Below are 21167 nucleotides of genomic sequence, written 5' to 3'. Positions count from 1 at the left end.
TCTTGGCCTTACCCCATGTAGCGAAGGGAAACAGATACACCAATAATAAGCTAATTTGTGTGATGATCGATCGCCAATGACCAGCGTTAATGGGCCGGGAGTAGAGGCTCATGAAGGCCTATTAGCCCACGCTCGTACCATGGCGAAACATTCTAATATGCCCTCGGCAGGATGTTACGCACTGGCCCTGGCCCATGTCCCAATGTAATCGCAAGCCGATCCTTCAATGTACCTATTTATGAAATTCAATTACTCTTATACGCCTCCGATTAGAGCCCCGGCGTGGGCCCCCACCTGATGGGGGGGGGGGGGGTGATTAAACGACTGTCAATCGAGCAGATCGAGCGAAGGGAGGTTAAGGTGCAGTCAAAACAACAGCGTAAATCAAGCGACTAAGCTATGCGGAAACCGTACCCAGCTACCCAACAGCACCCCCGTGGTCCACACAATCTTGGACAAAAGCGTGCACGGGTCCAACGGGTTCCATTTATCAATCGAATGGTGATTATGATAAGCGATACGCGTCGATAACATCATCATCATCATCATCCCTTTTTGGTAAATGCGGAGCATAGTTTTGGAAACAAGCTGTGAATGGCTGTGAATGAGTGACCCAAAACGGTTCGTGTGTGTGAGAGAGAGAAGGGATGACAGAGCGGGGCTGTCCGGCTGAGAGGTGGGTGTGATTGTATTCCCGCGCACGGCCAAAGGTCCAAAGCAGAAGCAGAATCGTCCAATGCTCAACAGGTGGTAATACACGCGTGCTTAGATTGATGTTTGTCACCATGGAGTACCTCCCCCCCCCCCCTCCCCTCGAGAACGATAGCAATGATAACGATCGATGCGCTATCTCACCGAGGGGGGTTGGAGGGAGGAATTTAAAAACAACTCCAAAACACACGAACGATCGATTAGTAATCAGCGTTTGATGGTTTGCATGGTTTGGTGAAACACTTGGCCGCGACCATTGCTACAAACCGTTGACGTCAGCTGCAATGCGTTAAAATGGCTTAAACGTGCAGCGAACGTGAATCACCGGGCGTGCAGGCTTGTTTTTTTTTCTGATTACAAGGAAGAATTACACTGCAAATCCGTGTGTGGATCATACCGCGATGATGATGGGACATTGGCTAGCCCCGGGGTAACCAATAAATGGTGGTGATTTATTAGAATCATGGCGATTACTACTGCCTTATCGCAGGGTGGAGTCCACGGCCGATGACGTTTAATGCGATCAATTATAGAGCAAAGGTCGGCACCGCTGGGCGATGACTTTATACGGTGCGTCTGGAAAACGTGTTTGTTAAACTGTTTCATAATTAACATTCTTACATTTATTTCACAAAATTACGGACTACTAACATTTTCTACCTAACCTTACCCTAAAACACTCGCTTAATTCGACCCCACTCAATGGCTTATGTACAACGTGGATTACTGCCTGCTGATTACCCCTCTTGCGGGCACTACATAACATCGATCGGTGATGCCGGATCATCTTCCTCCTCGTCGCGATCCTCGCTCGAGCCACGGTCCGAGTAGCAGTCCGAGCTTTTGCCATCATAGTCGATCGAGGACGGGGTTCTCCTACCATACCGAGCCGTCCCTTCATCATCATCGTCCTCGTCGTCCTTCTCGCCCAGGTACTTCTGGGTGCGGGACATTCCCGTTCCGGAGGAGGCTTTCGACACGTCACCCAAACCATCGGCCGATCCCAGCACGTCCGTCGACTGCTGGCAGCCACTGTTGGCTCTTCTCCATTTAGCGCGACGGTTTTGGAACCACGTTTTAACCTGCGGAATGGAGAAAACAAAATTGATAATGGACACACACTTTCCTCAAGGAAGCACTGATAAAGGTGACCCTACCTGTCGGTCACTAAGCTTCAGCTGAATCGCTAGATTCCGACGATCTTCCGGCGAAAGGTACTTGTGGTTGGAAAATCGTTTCTCCAAACTTTGCGTCTGCTGGGGCGTAAATCGGACCTGACCGCCCTTGCGCTTGGAGCCGCAGGTTGGCAGCAGATAGCTGTACGGATGGGGGTAGAAGGGCCATACACGCGGGGAAGCTGCAAATGGATAGAAGGAAAAAAAATACAACGTCATGAGTAAGAAAGAACCTTTGGGCGCGACCTTTTTGTTTGTACAATATTATTCGACTTTTTCTTTTCATTTCATTTCTAGAGAAAGAATTGGTTGCAGAATCGTGACCAAACAAGCGCAAAAGGACCGATGCTTGTTGGACTGCAATGCAATCTCGCAAGGATAGAGGATAGAAATGAGAACAAATACAATCCCATTTCCTGTTCCGAATACGTAACGAAGCCTAGATGTCCAGCACGTCCACGGACAAGAAGTGCACCATCCTAAGGAATCTCAATAGTGTGCCGTAGGCAGTGCGTTGCTCATATTATGGTTGCGTTATTTGTCTTTTCCATCGATCCCGACCGCCAGTGCCGGGAGCGGAAGCTTGATTTAATTTGTATCAATTATCCGGTATGCGGTACGGTACATTTGGCAAGGATTTCGGTATTCCCTGGAGGTATTCTTCGTGTCTCAACTCTCTAACAGCACACGCTACACTGTAAACCGATGCCCAAGGTTTACGGTGCTAGTGCCCCTAGTTACCTCAGCCTACTACTGTGTGCCTCCGGTTTTGTTTGCTTCGCTATTTCACCTCGATAAACACAGTTGGCTGTGACTTTCGGAGGTGTCAGGCATGGCGGGATTAGTGAGGAAGACCCGATCCGAACTGAGCGGGGCCGGTCGGGATTGTCGGTTATTGCAGTGTGTGTGTGTGTGTGCGTTTGTTTGCCCGATGGCAACAAAATCACAGTTCATTTAGGGTGCAATTTTCGCTAATCGAGTGAGACGATAAAGACGGTAAACAGGTCGCACCGGTCGCACCGCGGCAAACACGGGCAGCGAAAACAGGAAAGCCACGGACAGGCGGCATTAGCTGATATCGGCAAACTGGGAGAAGTGTGTATTACACACCATGATACAGACAGCTGTTATCTATCGGTTTAGTCATTCGGAAATCTGGGAACCCAGGTTTAATCGAAAGCAGATGGAGTTTGCAAGCGTACGAGACAATGATACGCGCAATAGAGTACGCTTGAAGAAGTCGCGTAATATGAAGCGTAAACTAAAATATTTGGAAATTCGTAGGAAATTTCATAATAGCAACATTTCCAAACTGAACTACCCATCCACACCCCATTTCGGACCCACGGATTACGGATCAAGGTGAGCGGAATGTCAAATTGATAATCGTTTGTCAAACGCGAGCGACCGATTAGGAACCCCTGCTAATCGGTGCCAATCGGGAACATCGGCCACTTCACACGGATTTTGGTGTCTCTCTCCCTCCCCTCCTCCAATAGTGCCGCCAGTCACCGATCGTACCTGAGAAAAAGCTAATCCCTAATCCCTGATAGCGCAGGATGACAAGGTTCGAATCGTCCAGGGTTGATAGATAACCATCCACGGCCATAAACAGCCCGCGCTGGTCGTGATTTTTTGGATGATGATGAGTCGTTAGAGCAGGGTGGGACGCATTTGGGAGAAATAACATGATTAGAATCACACTCGATTGGGTAACGTGCGCGGGTACGCAGGTGAGATAGTTTACTCGCTTCCCTATCAATCGCCACTGCAGCCTGGAAAGGGCGCGTAATTAGAATGTAATCGGTCGGTCGGTCGGTCGGGGTGCTTTCTTGCAACCCTTATACTGCGTTGACGTCCGCAGCGTCTGTCTGGCGTGTCGGGTCGGGGTGGGGGTTTTGGAAGATTGGACAATTGGAAGATATTTTGGATACATCGCAAGCCGTATCGATGACATCGGCAGAAAACAGTTTGGTGATAATTTCTATCGAGTTAAGCAGCCCAAACGCAATCATTGATCGGTTCGACGAACGAACGACGAATGGCACAGTTCCAGTAAACCAATACCCCTTCTACGAAGGGTGGGTGAGTTGAGGAGCAGAGCAGATAATAGGTATGTAACCTATGATAAGATGAACAGCACTTAATCCTTCCCGTCTATATGGCGGCTCCACTGTTCTGAGTACCCTTTTCGAACGCCGTCTATCGACGCAATCGTTGGCTGCAGCGGCCGAACGACCACAGGGGTGCCCACTAGGTAGCCCTTTCGAGCCTATTTTCCTGCTACAAGCCCGTCGGGAGAACTTATCCAACAAATAAAAAGCTTTTCGACTTGTTTGAGCTGGGGATTTGAATGTGGCGCCAGGAGCCGTTTATTTAATTTCAGATTGATAGCGTTTCTTGCAGGGCGGCGAGGGGTTGCGGAAGGCTTCATACAAAGGGCAGACGACGATCGCGCGTTCAATCGGTTCTTGGTGCGGCGTAGGATTTTGTAACGGGTCTCCCTTTCTCCTCGCGCCGCTCGATCAAATAGGCTGACGCGACATGGCGTCAGTGTGGCAGGAACGCATCAGACAGCGTTTGTTTGCATATGCATTTGCTTACACGGTTGTAATACAACCGACCACCCCGACCCGACAGCTCGACGGCTGTAATCGGCACACCGTCTCGCGATGATCGTACACAATTGTAGATCGATCGAATTCGAATTCGTACTTCTCTGTGTGTGTGTATCGAGCGTACACACAACGATAGGTACTAGCCGAAGCAGGGAGATTAATTCGATGGTGTAATCTTTTTATTGTTTACCACGCGTTTATCTGGTGCTTAATTTGACTGCCGGTTAAAGGGCGGCCGTCGGAGTTCATCACAACTGACCGAAATTCAGTGGGATTCGATAGTAGTTTAATTGTTTGTGACATAAAGGAACATTTGGCATGGTCTTATTTTACTTTTCAAGAGGTTTCATTCTTGATCTTGCTCACCGAAGTGTAGTCAGTGTTGTGTATCATTTATATTCAAAAACATAAATAAATATAAATAAAAAGATATATTATTAAGCACACGTACAAAACAGTACAGGGGTTTTCAGGGATACTCATAATTTTGGGACACTTTCTTGACTCTTTCTTATGGGAAGTAAACTTTATGTGACAGAAACTGAACTCTACCGCACCTTTTTTGGACAGGCTGCTTAAGAATCCTATAGGAATTACAAATGAGCTTGTCCAAAAAAGGTACCGTAGTGTCCTATGAAGTACACACACAGTATGAAAGAGTCAAGAAAGTGTCCCATCATTATGAGAACCCCTGAAAACTCATATATTTCCTTTCAATTTCCTACTGCAATTTCCTTCCAAGTTACAATGTGAATAGACTGTGTGTTAAGTGGATTTAAGACTCTGCTTTTGGTCGTCATGAGAGATGAGGATATTTATCGAGATTGACTGGAGGAAACATGGTTTCTTTGTATGAACTTTGTATAGGACTTTGTATGAAGCTTTGTCCTCTTCAATTGCATAAATAGGATGTTTGAACATTGGCCAAACGACCTATACAGCCACTTTCCCAAACTCGATCGATCGAAGCGTCTGTCAAAAATGACATAAAATTGTGGTTTGCTTTGATGGTTGCAGAACATTTTGCCATATTTCACGCATTACTAAGCAGCACACGAGTGAAATAAATTAGAGCAACCGTTGTATTTAGGCAACTACAACTACCAATCCTCTTCGATCGAGTTTGGGAAAGTGGCTGATAGCGATTGATGGACCTAAGATATAGATCCCTTTTAACTCCATGTTAACCGTTGGAAATCATCATAGTAACCATGTTTTTTTTAAATGGTTCCCGAATGGAAAGCGATAGTAGGCCAAATTTAACATGAAGTCAGCTAGATTTCAGCAATATAAGACCGGAGCATCTCACTCATTGTATTTCTAAATAGAACAGAACTCCTAAATAATCCCTTCGGACATCAAAGACTTCCTTATTCTTTGTGGTAATACAAATAATCCACACACCTTTTGTTATCTCGTTACGATCTTGTGGTTCTTGCAGGGAGTCAGCCCTTCCCTTGATCTGCGGTAGATACTCGGCATGTTACAAATTATGCTATTTGTTATTTTAAGCGTAATGACCAACTTGGTCATGCCGGACCACGCATCCGGATAGTCAGTCCTTCCCTTGTAAGACAGAGCAGACCTTTTCATCGATTTTCCCTCACCATAAACCGCCATGCAATGACACACGGAAGTAAGGCAATCCAGCCCGGCGGTCATAAAAGCACCAATCTCAGGCTCCCCATCGTACATACAGACTTCTGGAACCGGTTGGAACCGCGGAACCGACTGCATCTGGTGGCAAAAAAGGTGGTAAACTCACCGACGGCTTCCATGTCGGATGCCTTATCACCCGAAAATGCTCCCCAAACCCGTGCAAATAACAACAACCCCATTTGTGTATGTGTGCCCCTCCCCGCACCGGCACACATTGCACGAAGCGCAAACCCTTCGATGGTCCACCGATAGCTGTAAATCAATTGGCAGCTCGATTAGCTTGGCGTAACGGTGCGGCCCATTAATAAATCTTGCAGGTGAAAGATTACTCGTTTGATGCCTCGTTGGGGCGGCTTCCTTTCATGTTTTGTGCGTTTGTGCGAGTACAAAGTGAATTTGTGGCAACGAATTGCCCCATTCTCGGGGCCCGCCTCCCGGGAAGGTATCGGTTCCGAGTATGGGGATTAACTGCCAAAGCGGAGGTCACGCACAAGGCACTTCGCTTTCACACATTATATCTGGCCCACTTGAATGGCAACTAAAGCGCCCGAATGGTGTTTTTGGGAATGGGGGGCCCCCGAAAATTGTCCCCCCATGGGACGTGTGGTTGGCGATGGTTGGGCTTGTCGTCGTTGTCGGGAACGGTGGGTAACGATAACGCGGGAGGGAATAGCAGAGCATTATCAATACTTTGATCGGCGTTTTTTCTCTCTTTACAACCGTGCTTAATACACTTCCGCGCGGTATGGGCCCAAACTTATTGGTTTGATTTGGCAAATGCAGCTAAAAATAATTATTACACATCTTCGATACACTGATTAGCAGCGTATCGATGTAATCGTAAGCCTTTGAATCACCTTTTAAGACCGTAATTTCCACCGACTGCAGAGCAAAAAGTGACCAAACATCATTTCGCTCAGTAAACACAATCAAGGGATTTAATGGTGTTTGCGAGATTAAAATTAATGATTGATTGCACAGGATACTCTCTAAAGGATGTATTTTTTAAGCTCAACATCTCGCATACATACCTTTATGTAACACTGACGCATAATGCTCCAGGTATGCAGCATTGAGTGGATTGAACGCCGGCATGCCGAACTGCAGCGGGATCGGTAGAACGTTTTTCGAAAAGTCCAGCAGCCCCGGATAAATGGCAGTTGGTTTTTTGGGTGATTCCGATCGAACTGATCCGCCGCCACCCGTACTACCGGAACTCATGGCCAGCGGTGATGCGAGTACGGGTGAATCCGGCGGTGTACCAGCACAGTCCGTCGGGATGCCATGACTCTGTAAAGCACTGCTATAGCTGCTCGTTGCAGAATGTGCCAACGATAACGGCTCACTGGACAAACTGTTGGCGGTACTCGTGCCGGCCAGACGACTGGCATGGTGATGCTGGTACAACAGGTTCTGCTGCTCCACACGCTGCTGGTGCAGAATGTCATCAATCCGGAAGGACGATTTACGCTTGGACGATCCCATTTTCATTTTCTTTCTTCAAATTTCTCTTCCAAATGTTCGGTGCACTTCCAAATGTTCCAACAAATTTGCACAATCCAATCCAAAACACAAAGCACTTGGTTTGTTCAACACATCACACTGAAAGTGCAAATCACCAACTCACTCACGGACCAACTTCGAACGACCGGCGGATAAGCGCAACATACGACACGCACGACGACCGCTCTGTACCGAAAAAGCGTTCCTACCTTCCGGCTACCAATCTGTGACTAACGAGTTTTATCAATCCGACGCATTATATACATTAATACTGTTTATTAGAATTCGAATTCGAATTTCGATTTCGGCTGATAACAGCGTTCCCCCCCCCCCCCCTGCCCGATAAAGCGGCCGATTTTGGTGTGGTGCTTTGCGTAGCACGGTAGCCCTCTTCCTGCATTTTGTTTGCCTTTCGCTCGGTGCCGACCCAGCCTTTGGTCGCGTCGATGGTCGATTGGTGGTCGCTGCTGGCTTTTATCAAACCCATACCAACATTTCACACTTCCTTCAACCATTTCGGCGGATGGGATGGGTGTGTGGGCTTTCTTTGTCAAGTATGCGTCTTATTCGCCATGCTTCCACGCTTGTTCGATTGCTAATGCAGGTAATGTGACAATTGTATGATGCAATGAGGATCGTTTTACGTCTGCCTTCTTTTTTTCTTATCCATGTTTTGGTTTTGGTCAACAAAATAACAATTTTTCAACTCATGTATCTCCAACTCATTCGTTACCACGTGAGCCGCTGAGCCGGAAACCACAAATAGAAGCGAACCGCGGTCGCTAGGAGCTGGTTGTTTAGAGATAATTTCCTTCCAGCCACGTGCGACATGTAACCAGATGTGTGAAGCCGGCGATCTTCGCCCACAGCCCGGTGTTCACCCACAACGATTGATCAATCCCAAAAAGATGATATTTCTTTTCTTCTTTGCATCGAGCATCGAAAAAACACCCAGCAGTTGTGTGATTTTCTCCTTCCCCTGGGCTTCGAATCAGCTTAAGCTTAAGACGCCATTTAATTTAAACATCGCTTTTCGGCAGAATTTCGTACGCGCCCCGTTGTCGTTGCGTCGTTTGATTGATCGAACAGCGTAACGGAATAAACAAATATTCGAAGGAATCGTTCTCCGAAGCGAGCATACGGGCATATACTTGTTTTGCTTCTTCTTCTTCTTGTGGTGATTTGCTTTCGTTGTTGCGGCTAGTTTCAACTCTAATCGGTAAACATCAACTCAAGAGGGACGATTTTTTTCGGGGTCGCTGGGTGGGGCGGTAGATATTTGTTATCCACACAACGAGGTTATCCGTTTGGTACGATATAATGTGAGCGGGAAAATAATACAATTCAAGATTATTACTTATTATGCAATGGTGTGTCATTTATCCATAACATAAGTCCATTTATCCGCTACTTTGTTAATCATCACTAGTATCGACTCTGACAGATGAGCTTGTTCGATCACTTGATCGTAAAACAATTAACCCTTCACCGATCTTTAATCATTCCATAAAGTATTCGTACCTTCAATCAGATCCTCTCAGCGATGTAATGATCTGCCAACTGTTTAAACGATCTCGATCGTAAGACAGCGTTTGCCTTTGGTTGGCAGTGCCAGTTTTCACGGTACTGGGAGCGAGATCCATGCTCGTTGTGCAAACAGAATGTGACACAAAATCAATTAGCTTAAGATAAATAAATAAATACACACACACACATACACATATATATGCACACCCGCAAAATGGTGAGGCCCCCGGCGAAGCCATCGCACGTCGTGCAGCGCTTCGGGAACCGGCTTGGATTGGATTTGGATGGACGCGGAGCAGCCGCGAGTGCTACCCCTCGGATGCGGATGTGCATGATACGTGAATGTTTTCCTTTCGAATGGGTTTTCCCGGGGTCTTGGAGCAAGTCTTGACCTTTTTTTTTTGCTTTGCTTTGTTCCACTCCAATCAAGCAGTGTTGCGTTGCCTTTCGAACCTGTCACACTTTCCATATGGGTTCGGTTACGGATCAGTTTCGGCGCGAGAACTCGTTAGCCGTCGGTGGTAACGGGGCGGTGACGCATCACCATGTGGATGGTGTTTAGTTGTGGGTGAAAAAAAAAAGAAAATAAACACGGGAACACTGCAATCTGGTTCGGTCTTAACGGGTTTAGCTTCCTAAATATACACCATTTCTCGGTTTTGCCTTTAAAAAAAAAGCCAACAAAATGAACTGAATCATGTCTTTTGTTATAAAAAAACACGCTTGTGACACTTAAATGGAGTTTCATGGGATTATAATAAACGTTATGTTATAATACCGAAGTGTTAATGCTTATAGTATAGCTTAATTCTGTAACAACATGCCCGAAAGCGCGTCATGCTTAAATAATGTAAAGTAAAGCCCCCAAAAAGGACACATACACCCTTTAAAGGACGGCATCATTATTTAGTAGTAGCATTTCCGTAAACAAGGTCCCACACACCGAAACCAATGGACCAATGAATTGGACAAAAACATATCCATTAGCCCCGTCACTAGAAACCGCAGTGTCAATAGCGTGTCGTAATCGATACTGTTAATAGAATAATCGGCCCCCCACCGAAAGCGTTGTGCCGCGTCCAATCGTTGACATATCGGGGGCAAAATCCAACATTTCGTTCCGTGTTGCGGATTAGTGCGGCAAACGCTTCGAAAATAGCCCAGATAATGGATGGGTGTACATGCATTTGGATGATACATCGCAACTAAAAGGCGACCAAAAGGCTACACTGGCTACTGTAGCTCATGGACGTTTTAGATGTATTTAAAAAGTATACGTTTTTTGCATGCGCTTATTATGTGTCTTTCGGCTTCTTAGGACCAAAATGAATCCATTTAAGCGCTAAGATCAAGCGTATTTTCGAGCCACAATCGAGACCACACAGGGAGCTGCACTTGAGTCGCTACAGTCGCTGCGGTGAGAAGAGCCTTACGTGCACCAGCACCAGCAGCATTTATGGTGTAGCTAGGCAAACACAAATCTCGCCTGTGTGCTTAGCTTTGGATGTATCGGATCTGTATCGGATTACCGGCAACATCTGCTTTCCCGATACCGCATGTAATGTGTATCCTGGGCCCGCTCGCGATGTACTTGGCGGTGGGTAGAGTAGTATAGTGAAAAGATGAACCCGAACCTCTCACGACACACAAAACAAACAAATGAAACTAAAGAAGTGTCACATCCCGTAATCGATTTATAGATTATCCGACAAAAACGATCCATAAACGATCCAACAAAGCAGCTATTTCGTTTTTAGGATGTTACCGAGGCAAGATGCACACATTTTACGGTAATGGAAATGAGTTGTCGATAAATTAAACTATTTCATTGTGGTGGTAAATGAAGCTGTGATAATCAAAACATAATTTGCAATCCATTTAAAATATGATAGAAACACTTTTTGTACATTTTTACAACCCTCAATTGGTTCACATCAACAGCTAACAACGCTTTTGATACATTTTACAGTGCAAAAATAGCGCCAAAAAAGATAATCTACCCTGCTTCATCAAAGCGACATGGTCTGTTTGATAATGCGTAAGCCACGCCCACTTCGCTTCAGCAATGGCGTCCCTAAAATGGCTAACACTGCGTATAAACCGTTACCGTACACTTCTTGCTGCTGGCACTTCTTGCGTATACGTGCGAGAGAATTAAATTGAATTTTTCCAATAGCACAGTTTGATACACTCACACATTAGTATGATTGGAATTATCTTCATTTGTTCCGTTGTGTCGTGTTTGGTGTGGGGTACTTTTTTTTGAAATCAAAGCTAATTAAATTTCGATAGCGGCTAAATCCAACAAACAGATTATTGACAGTTCATGCCGCTAGGATTAGCCGCGGAGATCAAGCAAGATAACAAAGAAAGGGTGTAATGTTCTACAAACCCCCTTACGCAGCCCCTTTCTGGGAAATGGTGAAACGGTTCAAATTTTGCAACAATCTTACATTAGCTACTATTTATAGAATAAATAACTCTCCTCCGTATGATACACTGATACGGGCGCGATTCTTGGCAGCTTTCCTTGTACCACACCTTGTATTATGGCTAATAAACAGGTTACCTAAACATCTTATTTGCTCCACCCTTGCCTTATCACAGGCAATGGCTGCCCCACTGCCCGTTAAACCATCGCTACGGAGCACATTTTGTCGAGCTTATCGAGAACACACGGGCAACGTGAAATGTCCGCGATTCCAATCCCCAAGCAATCCCTCGCCCGGATTAGGCGGTCCGAAAAAAACGAAACAGACACCGAACGAATAGATAGATGGATAGATAGCTACTGCCCCACCATGATACACTTCGCGCGGCCGATAAACGTCAATGCCGGCTGGGATGCACGGTCAGTATTTGACAATAAACGCCGTGTACGCTCGATTAAAAACTCACGTGCCCTTGGCAGCCCCCCCCCCCTCGCTGCCCGTTTCTCTTTGTGACGAACGGGAGTTCTCACTCCTTCCAACCGTTGCGTTTAATGCGTTTAAACGTATCTATTTATATTGTATATCTTATCGATCGTTATCCTGCCTCCTCTGCCTCTGCCCCACTGTCTTCACATACTCCCCGAGTAGGCTTAATCCGCCCGAACAGTCCACTCACCGCATACAATCCGTCACAATCGGTGGTTCGCGTTTGCCACTGTTAATCAGGCGCATTAGCACAATCGGCGGTGTATCGTGATTTCTAGAATCACCCAACATCGAGAAATGATTTGCCACTGCGCCTTATCTAGGCCCGATGTCCCGATCACCAACCGCCGATGGTCCGTTTCATGTGGCCGATGCAAGCGACAGTAGTGGTGGTGGTGGTGGTGTGGTTATCATGGCACATTCGTGCAAAAGGGTTTTTATCAGATTGGATTAGCACTGGATTGGGATAGCAGTGTGTGTTTGTGGGGAATTGGGACCGTGTACGATGGGTTTGCGTGTATGCCCGAAGATACTTTCGATCCAGATTTATGACGTACCCATAAATCATTCCCTCTGCTCGTCCATTTGCTATCATCGCGAAGCATTAATCCAGGTGTACTTATTTAAATTTCAATTAAAAGCAGATTATCGGTTAAGCGTTCTGGTGAAACAACAGTGGAACCGTAAACGACGATCGCAACTCATGTAACATTAAGCCAATGGAGAGCCCTACTTCAACGAACGAACCGATGTAAATAATATGTCTTAATGAAGATGCACTCGATTGTTCTGTTTCCTTTTTTCCTCAATCACCAACAGCCACATCGGTGCATTTGCGCTTTCACTGCAGCACCGCCAGTGGAGAAGAAAGGACAAATGAAATTATTGTAACTGCTCCAGTACATAACTATCCATTTTCCAACGCTTCTATCGAACCGACCGCCCGAGATGGTTTATTTACATGACTTGGGGACGAGCTGACGATACTCTGGCAACGTTTATGTGTGTATCCCATGTCGAGAGGGCGTGCGATGAGCTGCGAGAATGCGCACAGCAGCCCATTTTGTGTTGCCGCGAGACGATGATGATGATGATGGTTCGAGAGGATCTTTTCAATCTTGCGTCTTTCAGTTCTTGTTCCACTCGCGCTGAAACGACACGTTCGATTATCTTCGATACATCTGGTGTCGGTTGGTAGCGGTTTGTACTTGTGGCGATATCGTGGTTGAGTGAGCAGCAAAAGCATGAGCAGTGCTTCATCCGGTAGAATCAGCAGCAGCAGCAGCAACAGCAGTAGTAGGCCATGCGGCAGTTCCACAGGCAGTAGTGCGATGAACGGTGTTGGATCGAATTTTCGTGTGCCGAAATGTGCACGGTGCCGGAATCACGGTGTCATCTCGGGATTGCGTGGACACAAAAAGCTATGCTCGTACCGGAACTGCCGATGCGCCAAGTGCGAATTGATTCTGTCACGGCAAAAGATTATGGCTGCACAGGTTAGTTGACGAGTGATAGGCTTTAGAAAGTGTAGTTGAGTGAGTAAGGAGAAAGTGGTAGTGCAGAAGTTAGAATTTTTGAGCAGAGGTTTTTACAAAATGGTGAAAAAAAGTCAGTATTTTGATCCATGCTGTTTCTTCCCGTATAAAGACATTTTGGCTGGTATCATTGAATCCGTCCGTAGCAAGAACGTGTGGCGCTCACACGGAATCCCAGGGATGGCAACACAATTCGTGTACCCGGTCCTACAACGCCGCGGTAAAGTACTATAGCAACCATCTAGTACGTAAAAGAAAAATGAGTGAAAATGAGTGTCGGGACGTACGCTGCCGCTACGAACAGATTCAATAATATCAGCCGTTATGTACTATACTTCTGAAGTTACTAGCACAGCATCATGTGTTACAGTTGCTTGTTATAGTCAAGCTCAGTTTATGTATTTCAGATTTTTATAAACTTAACAAAGAAAATTTAAAAAAATCAATTCAACTCCAGGTTGCACTAAAACGCCAACAAGCGGTCGAAGACGCCATCGCATTGCGATTAGCTTCCACGGAGACTGGCACACAGCTGGAAGCGTTACCACCTGGCAAAATTTACGGTATGACCGTCACGGAACCATGTCCCTCACCGTCACCCTCTTCCTCTACCGCCTCCGTCGATGTTATCTCTTCAACGTCGTCGGACGGCCTTGGAGGATTCGAAACACCCGAAGATGTGCGGCTGAGCAGACCGAAAGGTATTGAGAGCAGCTTTACCTCTCAATCCTTTAAACTGAATAATTTCTAATCAAATATTGTTTCACTTAGGCACTGGAAATGTGACCGTGTCGCAGAACGCACTGGACATGCTTGCAAAGCTATTTCCACACCGCAAACGTTCCGTGCTAGAGCTCATCCTGAAGCGGTGCGATTCTGACCTACTGAAAGCGATCGAGCAGTGCAGCCAGACGCAGAATATTAGCGCCTTTAAGCCGCCAACTCCAACAGCACCGGCCACAACTGTAGCGGTGCCAAGCACTAGCACCACAATGGTATGTGACCTTACATGTGTGTGTTTTTTGTTCGTAACCGTATTGGTATTCAGCCAATTTCTTTTACACTTTCAGACCCAACCTCCGATCAGTCCGAACAGTTACTCCCCATTCATTGCGTATCCAAAATGGCTGCTGCCGATGTCCATACCGGTGTCCTTCAGTCATATTGCACCCAACCTAGCACCGCGGTGCACGCTTCCCAACTGTGTGATGTGCGTTCATCATCCGATGTAACGTTACTCGTTTTTATGCTAATAATGGTTCGATTATGCGTAAGATTTGCATTTGATATTGAAATAAAATTACCAAAGATTGTGATTGAATTGTGCTTGTGACCATTTGGAATCAATGCAATGTTTACAAAAGAACTGCTAATAGAGATAGCTGCACAAACTTGTACAAAGGCAGAGCCTAGTAGTTCATCAGAACCATCGAAGGAATCTACTTATATGAATATAAGGTACCTTGGAACGACGCGCGCCAGCCCCTGCAAAACCGAATGTAGTTTGAATGTCATCTGTTCGAGTCCTTGTCGTGAAAATTGATAAGTTTACGGTACCGGGGACCTTAAGTAGTATGAAGAACTCAGGCATTCTGTAGGGGAGCGAAAGGGAGCGGTTGTATTAGATGCACAATGACTTGCTTGTTTGTAACCGCTACTCACTAACGCTTATGTGCAGACAAATCACAAATCACAAATCACAAATCAACCGGATAGTCCGCTCTCCATTATACTCATCACAGTTTATAGGCCTTCGTTGTTGTTACTGTTACTTCGAGTCTATATTTGCCTCGTAATATGCCTTACTATGAATTATATTGACCATCTTCCATCAGTCATGTTTTTGTTCTTCAGTTCGAAAGCACAACTTAATTCAACTTTTCCGTTGGAGTTGGGTTGAAAAAGTTTCCAAATAATAGAAGCTCTACTGAAAGTTCCCAAGCGCCACAGATTAAGCTTAAACGACTGGAAAATCAAATATCCATAGAGAAAGAAAAAGAAAGCTTCATATAGCTTCACTGGTTTCTCAATAGATGGCGCTTTTTAAATCATCTTTATATTGCTGTCGTTTTCTTGTAATGCGTCTCGCCTAGCTCTATCTAATCATGGCCCATATACTATTCAAACTTTCCAAGCAAAAATCTATAACAATGATCATGTGGTCAGATATCAAAACACCATTGACTAATGGTCAAGTCAAGTCACACTTGCATTCAGTTCTGGTTGTTGGCTTTGGATTTTAGTATTTAAACAATCGTATCGCCGTTATGGCTCTTGTGATGCATAACATCAAAGCAAACCCCTACAACAGTACAGAAAGCACTCAACAGAACAGAACAACAACAAAAAGGTGAAAGCACTCAAAGCGAGGAAAGCTTCACTGACTTGGTATCCCACCAACAGATGGTGCCATCAGTTTTTATTTTTATTTTTAAAATGTGTAAGTATTTTACCGTCTGCTAAACGAAGTATTTTTAGATTCCTTATAGGTTGAAAGCATGCGCCATTTAGGCCTCATGGAGTTGTTGTTTGGTGAATTTGTGGCACTAGAGGTAGCAAGATATAACGAATTCTTTTTCTTTTCTTTTTTACTAGTAACTGCTGCTGCTAAACAGAATACATTAAAATGTCATTTCAAATAAAAACAAATGCGAAAATAACATTCGACATCAACAGCCCATATCAACACCAAACAAACGGAACTACCGCCATCAGTTACTCAACTTCAGAGTCAATGTCGCCCGAAGGGTTAACATGAGTTCAAGGCCATTCCATGTTTGCTTGGGATTTCTTGTGACTGTGATGCAAGAAAATTGGACACAATCAATATTTTCCAAGCAAATACGAAAGCAAGATAATATTTTCGATCGCTCTATCTTTTCGTAGAAAACATAATTGGAACGAAAAATCATCATAAAACATGAAGCCCCCCAAACAGTTTGAATTTTACAATATCACATAAAATAAGAATTAAATTTAAATGTAAATTTAAAAATTTAATTAAAACTTACCACCGTGATGCGGCGCAGCACGTTGTGCAAAAGCGAGTTCGAAACCTGCAGCTTCGGCAGACCAAAAACCGGTTTTCTTGAGATCGCCAACGCTCCTAATCGATGCGAATTTCCCTCGCTGGCGATTGTTTTTGTAAGTCGTTGTGAGGGTTCAAGGTGGCCGCCAAATAGCTCGCGCTGGTGTGCGATTGTGTCGGTCGGCAAAATTAAATGGCCAAAAAAAATACCCTCCCCCCCCTGACCCCCCCCCCCTGATTGACCCTGCGCTCCGCCGTCTCACTTGCTCATACATGTTCCGTTAGGGCGGTGGCAACGCTAATCGGATGCGATTTTGTCGGACGAGATTTATATGGGATTTGACAGATAACGTCGGACGACGAAATCGCACGTCCGACGTTATCTGTCAAATCCCATATAAATTACGTCCGATAAAATCGCATCCGATGAGCGTTGCCACCGCCCTTATTGTATCAGCTGATTCGGTGGTGGCTTTTTATGGACAGTCTTGATTTACGGGTGATCTTGTCGTTGAATCGGGAATCGGGAATCGGTGAAAGCCGGTATTGAGCCGGTTTTAACGGTGATTTTATTTGATGTATTTATTTCGTGCCGCCGGTCTGGTGGTAAAGTCGTCAACTCGTACGACTTAACAACATGCCCGTCATGGGTTCATGTCCCGAATAGACCGTGCCCCCATACGTAGGACTGACTATCCTGCTATGGTAACAATAAGTCACTGAAAGCCAAGCTCACTTCACTAGTGAGTACAGGCAGGCCTTGACCGACAGCGGTTGTTGTGCCAAAGAAGAAGAAGAAGATTTATTTCGTGCCAGCTCTGACCAGGCCATTCGCATGCCATGCCAATTGATGGTTACGAAGCTATATCAAACAAGCGTTGGTGTAAATGGAACTCAAATCAGTAAAAAATGGAACATGCTTCATGCATGATCATCATACTCCACTCCATGTATGACAGTAATATGTGACATTTCAATACATATAATAGGTTCTGGAAGATTTTCCCTCTTCAGCCTGTTATTCTTTCTCCACTTCCAAGACAACAAGCAACATCGCTTTCCGAGCCGTATACTTATCAGAACAAAACTTCCTAATTTCATCAAGTTCATTTCAATTTTCTCAAAACTATCATTTTCTCAAACTAACACGTGTATGCACATTATGTTGATTTCCATTCCAAATAATCAACCAAATGGAACACTTCTATTTAGGCAGCGGTAATCGCTATAGCGGGCGTGCGGGCGTGCGTGCGGAAAAATCAAAATTGTTTGATTCTGACGCATGCGGTTGCGGGCTGTCACCCGCTGCGGATGTCAAATTCCATACATTTTCAGAAAACGCACGCACGCCCGCATCAGCGACTACCGCTGCCTTAGCATCAACCACCATGTTTTGAATACATTTGTCACGCGTCCATGTGCACTGCAAGCGAGTGAGAGACGGCCAGAAAAAATGAGCGAGATGCAGCTATTTTTTCAACGTCAACGTCAAAACCCCTCGCCTTGCCCGACGGGATCGGTGTGCATGTGTGTGCGTGTGTTTACAATCGGCGAGTTCAGCGCTTGGAAGCGACGCCAAGCGACGCCACCGAAAAATCGGCCATTTTCAAAAAGTCGTGCTTGCGAACGGACGCTGTCTCGTGCGTGTGAAGAACAGTTTTTGCCAAGACTTGGTGTGTCGGTTACCCTCAACAAGCGGCTCAGTTGTTCGCAAGCGTCCATCGCTCTACCAAGTACTTCTCGGAAAGTCTAACGTCGTACAAACAAAACCTATTTTATCACAATGACGGATGTTTCGGCCAAAACGTAAGTTTAACTGCTGGTTGGTTGGTTTTTCGTGTGATTTCGGTTGCGCGCAGTGTGCCCCCGTAGTTTGCAAGTTTGTGGTGCGTGATGAGCGCGCTTTCCCGAGAAAGAGAGAAAGAGAGCGTACGAAGTTGGTGGTGCTAAATCGCGTGCGTGTGTGTGTGTGTGTGTATAGCTCAAGCGTCGGGTGTGGGTGTTGGGGGAGGTAGTTCTTGGCTTCTTTTTTTTTTTCTTCTCTCACACATACACAAGTGCAAAGCATCATCAGCATCATCCATATATCCATGCCCCTAACCACAAATTCAAACCAAGCGGCGCGCTCTTCTTCACCGTGGTTGTGTGTGTTTGTGCGTGCGTGCGTGCATATGTGTGTATGGTGTGGAATCCGCTAACGGACAAAAATTTGTTTTCTCTCCCCCCTCGGCAGTGAAAAGACCCCGGTCACCACCTCCGAGAAAGAGGTAGAGTCGGACGAGGCAACGCCACAAGTAGCGCCGGCCGACGCGACAGAGGAAACAGCAACCACCGATAAAACTGCCGCCGTTGAAACCGACGGTGCCGCCGCCGACGCCGCAGAAGTAGCGGAGAAGAACGGCGAAGAAGAGCCGGCCAAGGCGGACAAAGACAACGGTGTCGCCACGGAGGAGGAGGCAGCCGCCACCACCACCACCACCGCCGAGGGCGAACCGAAAGAATCCTCGACCGAGGACGGCGAGGAGGGTAAGGAGGAGGACGGTGCTGCTGACAAGGCGGCCGAGGCCACCAAGAGGAAAGCCACCGACGTGAAGGCTGACGGTGCGGCGGCCGCGGAGGTCGACGGTGCCGAGCATACGACGCCCGAGAAGAAGGCCAAACTAGACGACAGCAGCGACGCCAAAGCTGCCGAGGAAGTTTCCACTTAGAACAGTAACACAAACTTAACTTTATAATTATAATCATCGTAAAAATGTCTCGATACAACAAAACCTTCATACATTCAATAAACTATTCTTTTCTGGAGTAACTAAACAAACACACACATACATGTACGCGTGTTGGTTCTTTTTTTTTGTGTTCCGGTCGGTGTGTGTTTGTGTCGCTTCGCTTTCGCTGTGTGGTGGTGGTGAACCTATTTTTTGCGCCAAACGAAAAGGATGCCGCGTTCTTTTTGATTGGGGGGGAGGGGGGGATTTCGTGGATGAAGACAAAAGGAGGAAGAAAGAATTGTTTTTCGTGCGTTGTTTGCCCGAAAACAAGGAGAAGGTGCTACCATTTCGCTTGAACGCGCGCGCTGCTTGATACAACAATGTGTCGTTAAAAATATGACGCTACGCGCGCCAATATAGGAAGGTAAAGAGCAGAAAGAGAGGAATAAAAAAACATGCATTAATCCAAGTAAGCGCTGGTATGGCAGCAAGAGGTGGTGCTACAGTAGTGTGGCGCTAATGGCAACGAAGCGAAGCGAGCACAAGAGAAGCAACAGAAAAAAAACGGAGGGAAAAAAGCGTCGCCTGCTTTCTCGTCCCTAGCCCAGCGTTGTATGCCCCCCCCCCTGCCCCGGTGTGTGTGTGTGTGTGTGTGTGTGTGTGTGTGTGTGTGTGTGTGTGTGTGTGTGTGTGTGTGTGTGTGTATGTACTGCACGCTCATGCAAAAGAATAAATGAAGCCGAAAGCGAAACAGGCATGAAAAGAAAGAACGCAACTGGAAAAGAAAAAAAGCCAAGCAAAAAGACGCCAGACACACACACACACCGGGTCGGGGAACAGAGAAAGAAACGCGGAACAAAGAAATAATACACGGTTTACCGGTAGGGCAAGGGCAGATGTTACCGTAACCGGGACCCCCGGAAGATGATGAGAAGGTGTCGTGTCCAGTGTGTGTGTGTGGCTGCCGCTGCTGTCCCGGCAGGGCCTCTACCTCTACCCTCAGCCTATGTATGCATGCACGCTTTCTGCATTGAGTACTGGACGATTTACGTACATTCCTTGCACGAACGTGCGCGCCATTTGCAGGAAGTGAGTTTTCTCGAAATGATATTAATCGAACGAAAAGCAAAACGGGCGTCCCAATATGGGAAGCGCTTGGCTCGTTCCTTCCAGCATCCCCCATGGCGTTCGATCGCAGTAGGCAATGAATCTCATCTTTACAACATCCGTCAATGTTGAGAGAAAAAAAAAAGTACATCATACCCACCCGCCACTGTGGTGTGGTGCGCAGTTAAAACGCAAAAAGCATCAACCAATGCACTTTTAAAGCGGTTCCAATATATCTTTTCTGTTGAAAGAACATCATAACACTGTCAAGACAAGTGCGTTAACTATTGTTTAAAAAAAAGGTGGACAAAAACATTCCTAAGGGCGCGAAAAAGTTTTCAGTTTTACAAAGTGGTGCTCCGGCGCGCCACCGCAACACGCTACACGTGCATGTGTGCGTGTCATATGCGCGGGTGCGATACGAGAGAGTGTGTGTATGTGTGTGTGTGTGCGCGCGCGTGAGAACGGGCATTTATGGAACCAGGGGAGAAATATTGGTTCTGTTTCCGCGCACTTTTTGCCGCTTCCCTTTTTTTTGCACCCACCAACCACCGCCCGGTGTCGTTGGTGGAGTTTCGTTTTTCGAATGGCCCCGGACGCCCGACCAAGCAAACCGGCGGCTGCTGGTGGCAACGGATGCCAATCCATTCCAATTGAAAATCCATTTTCTGTTTG

General features: G+C 46.2%; 3 protein-coding genes across 3 annotated transcripts; 2 read left to right on the top strand and 1 right to left on the bottom strand.

Annotated features, from left to right (window-relative positions):
* Nucleotides 1–1311: 1311 nt before the first annotated feature.
* On the bottom strand, nt 1312–7911 carry LOC121588206 (hematopoietically-expressed homeobox protein Hhex). Its single transcript, XM_041905900.1, has 3 exons — nt 7195–7911; nt 1869–2068; nt 1312–1793 (listed from the first exon to the last, which is right to left on the bottom strand). The coding sequence occupies exons 1-3, from the start codon at nt 7652–7654 to the stop codon at nt 1467–1469; spliced, it is 987 nt and encodes a 328-aa protein (XP_041761834.1). The 5' UTR covers nt 7655–7911; the 3' UTR covers nt 1312–1466.
* LOC121588207 (doublesex- and mab-3-related transcription factor A2) lies at nt 2651–14962 on the top strand. Its single transcript, XM_041905903.1, has 5 exons — nt 2651–3248; nt 13243–13607; nt 14104–14347; nt 14418–14641; nt 14717–14962. Exons 2-5 carry the CDS (start codon nt 13356–13358, stop codon nt 14876–14878), a joined length of 882 nt encoding a protein of 293 aa, XP_041761837.1. The 5' UTR covers nt 2651–3248; nt 13243–13355; the 3' UTR covers nt 14879–14962.
* Nucleotides 14963–18262: 3300 nt separating this feature from the next.
* On the top strand, nt 18263–19502 carry LOC121588208 (translation initiation factor IF-2-like). Its single transcript, XM_041905904.1, has 2 exons — nt 18263–18480; nt 18908–19502. The coding sequence occupies exons 1-2, from the start codon at nt 18458–18460 to the stop codon at nt 19380–19382; spliced, it is 498 nt and encodes a 165-aa protein (XP_041761838.1). The 5' UTR covers nt 18263–18457; the 3' UTR covers nt 19383–19502.
* Nucleotides 19503–21167: the final 1665 nt, after the last annotated feature.

This window comes from Anopheles merus, chromosome 2R, assembly GCF_017562075.2.
Source record: "Anopheles merus strain MAF chromosome 2R, AmerM5.1, whole genome shotgun sequence".
Classification (NCBI taxonomy): Eukaryota; Metazoa; Arthropoda; class Insecta; order Diptera; family Culicidae; genus Anopheles; species Anopheles merus.
This window is presented reverse-complemented; position numbering and strand designations above follow the sequence as displayed.

Coding starts and splice junctions, on each gene's coding strand:
- LOC121588206 (XM_041905900.1), bottom strand. CDS start 7,654: ATGAAAATGGGATCGTCCAAGCGTAAATCGTCCTTCCGGATTGATGAC. Junction 2,069..7,194: donor TGCGTCAGTGTTACATAAAG/GTATGTATGCGA, acceptor ATCCATTTGCAG/CTTCCCCGCGTGTATGGCCC. Junction 1,794..1,868: donor TGAAGCTTAGTGACCGACAG/GTAGGGTCACCT, acceptor TCCATTCCGCAG/GTTAAAACGTGGTTCCAAAA.
- LOC121588207 (XM_041905903.1), top strand. CDS start 13,356: ATGAGCAGTGCTTCATCCGGTAGAATCAGCAGCAGCAGCAGCAACAGC. Junction 13,608..14,103: donor AAAAGATTATGGCTGCACAG/GTTAGTTGACGA, acceptor ATTCAACTCCAG/GTTGCACTAAAACGCCAACA. Junction 14,348..14,417: donor GCGGCTGAGCAGACCGAAAG/GTATTGAGAGCA, acceptor TGTTTCACTTAG/GCACTGGAAATGTGACCGTG.
- LOC121588208 (XM_041905904.1), top strand. CDS start 18,458: ATGACGGATGTTTCGGCCAAAAC. Junction 18,481..18,907: donor ACGGATGTTTCGGCCAAAAC/GTAAGTTTAACT, acceptor CCCCCTCGGCAG/TGAAAAGACCCCGGTCACCA.